Below are 9,458 nucleotides of genomic sequence, written 5' to 3'. Positions count from 1 at the left end.
ATTTTCAATAGTGACCTTTCTTATGCCTAGATGCAGCCACACACCAACATGAAAGTTGGTACCTCACTTATTGTTCAAGTTATCCAGCTCACAAGACAGACAGATGGACAAACGAACAGATGGATGGACAGATGAAGAGATGGATGGACGGTATTTTCAAGTCCCCTCTTCAGGGGAAAATAAACAATCTTAGAGAAAGTCAGTGTTACCTCCTTGCTGATGAAGTAAAAGGTGTTCACATATGCAGCTCCGCCCAGCAGACCCTCATAGAGTATGATAACAAACATGATCCAGGCACTGGGAAGGAACTGGAAACGTACAGCAAACACCAGGAAGATGGCATTCATTCCCTGTGATAAGTGTGAGACACAGGTCTTTACATGAAACAATCTTTACAGATCAAACTTATTTGTCAAATAAAGACAAGTTACTTACACTTTTTTATGCTAAAACAAAATCTGTACTGTTAAAAGCATGTGTTCTTAAAGGTTGAATAGGAATAATAACCCAAGTACTATTATCCATCCATCCATCCATTATCTTTTACCCGCTTCTTCCATTTTGGGTCACGGGGGTCGCCGGTGCCCACGTCCAGCAATCACTGTGCGAGGGGCGGGGTACACCCTGGACAGGTCGCAAGTCCATCACAGGGCATGCTAATATCCTTCTCACCTAATGTAAACACCACTGTAAGAGTTTTTTTCACAATGTGATTTTAGTTCACAATACTTTTTATACTCTCTTTGTTCGTGATTCACAAAATAAGGAAATCCTGATGGACAATTTGATGATGTCTGCAAAAAAAGGTGTGTTGTATGTATATGTATGTTGTATGCACTCTCTCCCATCCTAACTGTTGAGATGGGAGACATTTGCTGTTCTTGTGAACTCCTTCAGGGGCGGCCACAGGGGTCTTGGTGACCTCTAATACTATTTTCCATTTTGCGTGGTCACTCAGTCAGTCTGTTTGTGAGGATGAGCTGCTCTTGGTAGATATGCACATGTCCCATGTTCCTTCCATTTCTCCTGGGGATGTTCAGGACCTTGTAAATCCTTTTGTATCCATTCCCTGACTTGTACTTTTCATCTAGAAAGTTCCTGGAGAAACTTTGATGGGGACTGCCACGTGGTGGCCATTTTAAAATGTAGAGGACAAAAATGTCTACGTTTTGATATACAGTATAATATATAAGCAAAAAATACATTTAATTAAAAGATCTGGTGGTAGGAAGAGTTCAATGACATTGAATTTTGTTCAGAGGCCTCTTCACTCTAGGCCATGTGACCTCAATGTGGCAGAGGCTGTGAAGAGTTCTGTCAGTGTTTTTCAATGAGAAAAATAACGCCTTTGTTTCCAAATTACATCGCCATACTACAGTAGTCCCTCATTAATTGTGGGTGTTAGGGACCCTGCCGCAATAAGTGAAAAACTGCAAAGTAGGGATACAGTAGTGCAAGTTCAAGTAATCTTTATTGTCATTAACATCTCATGTGGTACATGAGATGGAATGAAATTATGTACACAAGTAGTAGTAGTAGTAGTAGGTGGTAGTTTATTTTAATATTTACTGTAGTAATAGTAAATGGTAAATGGACTGTACTTATATAGAACCTTTTTATCTAATCAAGATACTCAAAGCGCTTTACACTACAATCTGTGTCCTCATTTACCCATTCATACAGCACTCTACTAGATCTCTACAAAGCTAATTGAACAAATCATTCTAAAGAGACTAATCAGAACTTTAGATCACATTCAAACACCGATGGGACACACATCAGAGGCGACGAGGGGTCCAGTGTCTTGCCCATGGACACTTCGGCATGTGACTGCTGGTGGATTCGAACCCCCAACTCTTGCATTGGAGGATGACTGCTCTAACCACTCAGCCACAGCCGCCCCAATAGTAAGTAGTACTTTATTTTAGTATTTATATACAGGTATATATTGGTGTTTTAAACCCTTCCCACACTCTTGCAATGTTCCTAACAATTTTCTAAATTCTAAACACTCTAAAAGAGCACAGCATGTCATGATCTCCACTCTCTGCCACTTGCAGCTTTCTGCCACACCCACTTCTCAGCTGTAATCACACTTGTGCTCATCACTCCCAATTTCCCTCCTTCTGTGTAATAAAAAAATAGAACACTGTACTATAATAGTTTAAATAAACAAGCCATGCTGCATGAGCAGCTTTTTATTTTAAATAATCAAGGGCGACCGCCCCCTCGGCAAACGGTCAGGCCACCAGGAAATGTCCTGATGCTCCGAATGGCCAGTCACCCCAACCTGCTGCAGCAGATACTAAATCATTTTAAATAATTTATTTTAAATAAATTATTTTTTGTGCTTTGATTTGATTTTTTTTATTTTTTTGTGCATGCTGCGCTCCCCAGTGTCTGCAGATTCCCTGATAGTCTCATTCCTGAAGTAATTCAGAGTTTTTGTTCCTGCTCTGTTCCTGACCAATTTAAAAAACTGATTCCTCCTCTTTGCCTTGCCCAAGACAGATCCGTCTGCCCATGATCGAATATCTGGACCTCCATGTCTGCTCTGCAAGTTCAGACCACAATTCCAGCTAAAATCCTTGGATAAGTTTTGCTTTCCTGCCTCTGTGTGAAAGACCCATGCCTGTTCGTCCATCCAAACCTCCGTTCTCTCTGACGTCATCACAGCTTCGACTTCTTCACCGGTGATCAAGTTCTACAGAGTGACATATGACTTTCTCCTCCTGATAAAACTTTAAATAAATATTTTTGTTCACTTTTAACAAAGATACCATTTTATTAATAGACAAACACTGACGTTTCTAACTGCCACAGTGACCACAGGACCTCGAGGGCTCCGGGAATTCCGAGGCGTTCCCAGGCCAGCCGAGAAACATAGTCCCTCCAGCGTGTCCTGCGTCTTCCTCTGGGTCTCCTCCCGGTGGGACATGTTCAGAACACCTCACCAGGGAGGCGTCCAGGAGGCATCCTAACCAGATGCCCGAGCCACCTCAACTGGTTCCTCTCGGCATGGAGAAGCAGCAGCTCTACTCTGAGTCCCTCCCAGATGACATACCATAGTTTCTCACCCTATCTCTAAGGGAGACTCATTTCGGCTGCTTGTATCAGTGATCTCGTTTTTTCAGTCACAATCCAAAGCTCATGACCACAGATGAGGGTAGGAACATATATTGACAGGTAAATCGAGAGCTTCGCCTTTTGACCCAGCTCTCTCGACAGACCGGTACAGTGCCCGCTTCACTGCAGATGCCGCACATATCAGCCTATCGATCTCTCGCTCCATTTTTCCCTCATTTGTGAACAAGACCCCTAGATACTTAAACTCCATCACTTGAGGCAGGACCTCCTCCCTGACCTGGAGAAGGCACTCTAGCCTTTTCCAGCTCAAGACCATGGCCTCGGATTTGGAGGAACTGATTCTCATCCCGGCCACGTCACACTCTGCTGCGAACCGCTCCAGCGAAAGTTGTAGATCATGACCTGATGAAGCCAATAGGACCACATCATCTGCAAAAAAAACCCCACAGAGATGCGATCCTAAGGCCACCAAAACCGATCCCCTTAACACCTTGGCTGCGCCTTGAAATTTGGTCCATAAAAGTTATGAACAGAATCGGTGACAAAGAGCAACCATGGCGGAGTCCAACTCTCACTGGGAACAAGCCCGACTTGCTGCCGGCAATATGAATCAAGCTCTGACACCGGTCATACAGGGACCCAACAGCCTGCATTAAAGGGCCTGGTACCCCATACTCCCCGAGTACCCCCCACAGGGTTCCCCGAGGGACTCAGTCAAATGCCTTCTCCAGGTCCACAAAGCACATGTAGACCGGTTGGGCAAAGTCCCACACACCCTCCAGGACCCTGCTGAGGGTGTAGAGCTGGTCCAGTGCTCCACGACCAGAAAGAAAACCACACTGCTCCTCCTGAACCCAAGGTTCGACTAGCTGATAGACCCTCCTCTCCAGAACCCCTGGATAGACCTTACCAGGAAGGCTTAAGAGCACTGAACCCCTGTAGTTGGAACACACTCTGTGGTTCCCCTTTTTGAACAGGGGGACCACCACCCCTGTCTGCCAATCCAGGGGAACTGCCCCTGATGTCCACGCAATATTGCAGTCATGTAAGCTAACACAACCCTAAAACATCCAGAGCCTTAAGGAACACTGGGCGAATCTCATCCACGCCCAGGGCCCTACCACCGAGTTGCTTTTTAACCACTTCGGTGACCTCAGCACCAGAGATTGGAGAGCCCAACCTAAAGTCCTCAGGCTCCATTTCCTCAGTGGAAGACATGCTGGTGGGATTGAGGAGGTCTTCAAAGTACTCTGCCCACAAACCCATGACAATTAAGATACACATAAATATTAAATATCAAAATGTAGGCATTTATTTGTTTTTCCACCAGTATTCCTGGTTTGGCTGTAGGAGTTATGGTTTTCTCGTTAGGTGCTGAAGGCAGAGTGTGACCATTTATAGAAACAATTCCTGAATGTTGTTCATACTGTGTTAATGCTGCATGTTTGTCTCTTGACCCTGCAACTGGCTAGGATGCGTGAGAGAAGTGGAGCGTGCTCTATTCACACAAGGAGAGCTGTTGGTCAGGCTACTTCTTGTTGTGCCATTAACTCTAAAATATTTATTGAATCAAGTGTTACTTGTGTAGGTAAAACTAGATGTTAAACAACTTGTTAAAATACACCAGAATGCAGGAAATTGGCATCTACTTTATTCAAAATTTTCTGGAGAAGGACCCCCAGACCTCACCCCACCAGTGTGTCCCCCCCCCCCACATTACAAACATGCTTCTGACACTAATGGTCATTGTGTTATTAACCATCTTCCAGAGCAGGACTCTCACATTTAACATACTACACATCTCATGAACAAAAAGATTATTGTCTTTTTTATTTTAAGTTGGCCAAATCACATCTATTAAAAGTAAACTAATGGAAATTGCTGCTGTAATTTGATTCTTTTAATAAGTCATGTAACTTGCTATGGTCCCAGGTTTTGAACAGATGTGATACTGGTGTGTGACCACAGCGTGCACATCTGATGTTACTCACAGTGGTCATCAGTGTGCTCAGGGAGCTTGTGTGTTTGCCCAGACACAAAAAATTAGAGGGAACATTGCCTCCAACTGCTGCTCTTGAACTAAAAGATAATCTTTGCAACACAAAGCTCTGTTTTATGAGATTAACCTAAACCAGTTCCATTTGAATCTTACCTGCAGGAGAGAGAAAATCCACAGTTTCCTGATCTTCATGCAGCAGAGGGAGGATCGAGACACAAACACACCGACCTGATACAGAACCTGGTACCTGAGCCCACAGAACAGACACAGAAAGCTCAAATGATCAGAAGTGAGGAGTTTCTTCAGATCAGTTTGTTGTAATGTTAACCAACCAGCGATACTGCTCCGCATGGGACAGGAAGAAGTTCTGAAAAAACAGGAGTTCCATCTAAAAGAGAACAAATTTATCATAGAAGCCTGCAGCAATTCTATCATTAGACATCCTTCTTCTCTCTCATACACACACACAAACACACAGAGACAGAGATAAGAAGAGCGGTGAGATGTGAGGGCAGAACTCACCAAGCCCTGGTTGATGAAATACTCAGCGAAGTAGACGAGACCCAGGGGAATCACAAACCACACTAAGCTCTGTTCACAGGAATCATGGCTGAATAATGTGACCAAACACAATGAAACCATAAGAAAATAAAACAGCACTTACTTTGATAAAACAAATTTTCTCCTTTAAGGTAATAGGTCCTACACGTCTGTCCTCTGTTGAATTAAATGAAGAGAGAAGACGGCCTTTGTGGTTATTCAATAACAAACCAGGGAATTTAAACTACAGATGCATAGTGAGACAGAGCAGAGGAAAGCAGCAGCACTGGGATCATGGATAAAGTATTTTGTACTGAGGTGAACACAGGAGAAGTTTACTAAACCAATTAAACCATCTGATGTGAACATCATTTACACCAGTGGCAAACAAAATCCTGACAGAGTAACATAGATGCTTATTTACCAGTACCTGCTTTCTAAAATCACCATTAGTTCTCCATGAAGCCATGCTTGTGGTAGCAGCTCATTTTATACAGACAACCAAAGGTATAAGAAAATGGAGATTTTTCACAATCTAAAATATAGCTGGTATTTATTTAAAAGCTATGTCACTCAAGTGTTTATATTGCCATCTTGAATTTTGACATGGTTGTCCGGAAGTTATCGCAGTTGGGAACGAGGCGCAGTAACATGTAATAGTTTACAAACATCCATCTTTGTCTTAAATAGTGTAGTGAACTTGACCTGATGTCAAATCAATGACCTTAGGATCATATGGTCAGAAACTGTCATTTCATTGATTTGCATCCAGAAATACAGGTTGATCGATCCTGAGACTTTCTTTCTTGAATTAATCAAGTGGAAAAGACAATTCTCTATGATCATTACTATTTTACAAATGTTTTGATAATCAAATTGTGTTAGTTCAAACAATGTTTACATGTTGAAGTGAACTACTCATTTTTATTAACTGTGAAACAGTAAATGATGATCCTTAATCCTCATTCAAAGAAGAAATCAGGTTAATATGCATTTCTTGATTTTTCTGTCTTCAATGAGCAAAGTTGTAAGTGTGTTAAAGTTCAAGCTTCGGTCAACTAGAAAGTTTACTGAAAAGAAATGTCATGTTTAACTTTTACAGCAAGATACTGAGTAGAGACGCCACTAAGACTGGTTTTCTCCAACAATCTTTCTGTCTGTTCTTAAACAATCTTAATCTCTATCCTTGACTTTCCATAACACCTTACATCACAAACCACACCTCTGTTGGGGTCCATCGACCAATCAGAGGCTCTCAAACGAACCGGAAGTAGAGCCCATTTTAAATGTGGCACTTCCCAGAGTTCTAGAGAAGAGAGCAGTAGAATGCAGAGAGTTTGGGAGTTCGTGAATGCAAACGCAGGCATTCATGGATGCTGCTAAACCAAACAAGCTGAACCAGAGACGATTTTGGGAATTATAACTTCTGTTTGGATAACCTCGCACGGCTCTCGAGGTATTTGGCTGTTCTCACTGAGACGCTGAACAGTGGTTGGAAGTGAGACTCCACGCCGGAACTGATCTATCTTCAGAAAAGGTAAAAGTCGACCTTCACCAAAAGTGTACTGTTTGGGACAAGCTGAGTTCCGAAGGAGCGTGTACGTTCTGGTTAACACAGACAAATTCCCTCACACATCTCTCTGTAAGATAAATCTCAATTTTCCATCTTTAAACTCTCCTTTCTGCTAGAAAATTAATCCAGATGTTTTCATTAATGTCTGTGGTGAAGCAACGGAAAATCATGGCCGTATGGTTTTCCTGGTTGTAAAACTGATAATTATGTTGTTGTTTTCATATTCTGCCAAATTAATGTAAATGTGTGATGTGTTAAACTTGATTCTGTTAATAAATGACCCACTCGCTTGGTGAGTCAAAGATAATTAACGTCTCACGTCCACATTTCTGTTAAATTCAACGCACGTACATCACACAGTCCAGAAAAATGAGTGAACCCGTTTTAATTGATGAATATATCTAAGCATCTGTTCATCTACAATAGACACAAGACTAATGTTTGACGGATACCGAAATGGCTGAGGAGAATATGGATTTTATCTCGGATATGTATAAGCAAGTGTTTCATGTGTTTTAAAGTGCTTCAAATGTGCAAAAAGTTGCTGGGTCTGTTTGCATCGGTGAACAAGATGGCAGCAGAAACAGCAGCACCAATGCAGTTTCACAGAGGTGCAGATCCTCAATGTCTGACTGTTCTTTGACGCTCTGGGTGGTACAATTCACTCTTCTTTACAACTTTGTTTAAGTTCACTGAGGTTTTCATTCAGTGGTTTCTTCATAGTGCTCTGAAAGTAAAAGGACTGTACTTATACAGCGCCTTTCTATCTATTGAGATACTCAAAGCGCTTTACAACAATCTGTGCCTCATTTACCCATTCATACAGCTCTATACTAGATCTCTACAAAGCTAATTGAACAAATCATTCTAAAGAGACTAATCAGAGCTTTATCACATTCATGCACTGATGGGACACACATCAGAGGCAACGAGGGGTTCAGTGTCTTGCCCAGGGATACTTCGGCATGTGACTGATGGTGGATTCGAACCCCCAACTCTCACATTGCAGGACGACTGCTCTAACCACTCAGCCACAGCCGCCCCTTTTGGATGAGAAAGACTGAGGGACAGTTATTCAAAAGCATCATAACTAATAACTGGTTTGGCATTAATCAATAATCCTGACTGAAAAATAGAAGCTACTCCTCCACCTCAGCCTGTTGTTCTTGTGAGAATTCCACTACCTGCAGCTCCTCCTCTAATTGGCTGCTGATTACCACCAGCTGGCAGCCATCCATCTGAAGAGCTCCTGCTACTATTTAAGGCTGCAGTCCAGTGTGACTCATCGCTGGAGCATTGTACCCTATTTGGTATTTATGCTTTTGGCCAGTAAATGAAAAATATATGAGAAATACTTACCTTTGTTTCTGTGTCTACAGTCCTCCTGTTTTCTTGGTTCCTGTTTGGATGCAGACTCCCGTGGTTCTGGTTCATGTTCTCCGTGCCTCGCCTTCCAGCCACACGCCTGTCCTTCCTGAAGTGTTCCGCCTTCCTTTGGATCATCCCTGGTGACTTACGTCCACGCCAAATTCTTGCTTCACCATCTGTAAGGAAAAACCAAACAAAAATATTAAGAACTACTACTGGACTCCACTTATTCAACTCTCTTTCCCAGGATCTCCAAGAGATGACCCACTGTAAATAGACACTGTAAATAATAAACATCACTACTTTTTTCCTAACCAAGTCTTGTCTTTTCTGGTTTCGCTCCATCTGGGTTCCTCGAGTCCTGACAGAAATGTTCCAGCCAAACAAGGCCCAGAACGAGACCAGAGATGAACAAGCCACCTCTTCATCTGAGATGGAACACATCAAGGAGAGGCTCCAACGAGTTCTACAACAACAACATGAAACACAGACCAACTTGAGAGAGCTGGGAGGTATGGTTTACGCTCTTAATCAAAGACTCTTGTCTTCTTCACCTTCCCCAGCTTCTGTTACTAGGCCCGAGTTCCAAGCAGAATCCAAGGACCTGGTCTCAATCCAACAGGTAATCACGAAACCATCAGAATATTTTTCTGGAGACCCAAATCTGTGTGGAGGATTCTTGCTACAAATCAAACTAGCCTTCAAAGGAGCACCTCAGTTATATTCTTCCGACACAGCAAAAATAAATTATTTTACCCACCAGCTGAAGGGTGAAGCGCTTCGGTGGGTTAATTCCTTTTTCCAATTTCATGATCCGGACTTTGTTTCGTTTGAGACCTTGTTAAAAGAATTTCGCCGAATTTTTGACCGTCCGTTGCAGAAGCCCAACGC

The 9,458-nt window shown here is 42.6% G+C and overlaps 1 protein-coding gene across 1 annotated transcript in view; it reads right to left on the bottom strand.

Moving 5' to 3' along the window:
• Window positions 1-8,702, bottom strand: part of cln3 (CLN3 lysosomal/endosomal transmembrane protein, battenin) — a 9,337-nt gene extending 635 nt beyond the window's left edge. Inside the window, exons 1-5 of the mRNA XM_037689318.1 lie at window positions 8,559-8,702; window positions 5,609-5,677; window positions 5,419-5,474; window positions 5,240-5,333; window positions 210-350 (exon numbers count right to left, since the gene is read on the bottom strand). Of these exons, the coding sequence (XP_037545246.1) occupies window positions 210-350; window positions 5,240-5,333; window positions 5,419-5,474; window positions 5,609-5,677; window positions 8,559-8,702 (504 nt within the window). The remainder of the gene's footprint in view (window positions 1-209; window positions 351-5,239; window positions 5,334-5,418; window positions 5,475-5,608; window positions 5,678-8,558) is intronic.
• Window positions 8,703-9,458: the final 756 nt, after the last annotated feature.

This window comes from Nematolebias whitei, chromosome 15 (genome assembly GCF_014905685.2).
Source record: "Nematolebias whitei isolate Nwh7 chromosome 15, NemWhi1, whole genome shotgun sequence".
Taxonomy (NCBI): domain Eukaryota; kingdom Metazoa; phylum Chordata; class Actinopteri; order Cyprinodontiformes; family Rivulidae; genus Nematolebias; species Nematolebias whitei.
This window is presented reverse-complemented; position numbering and strand designations above follow the sequence as displayed.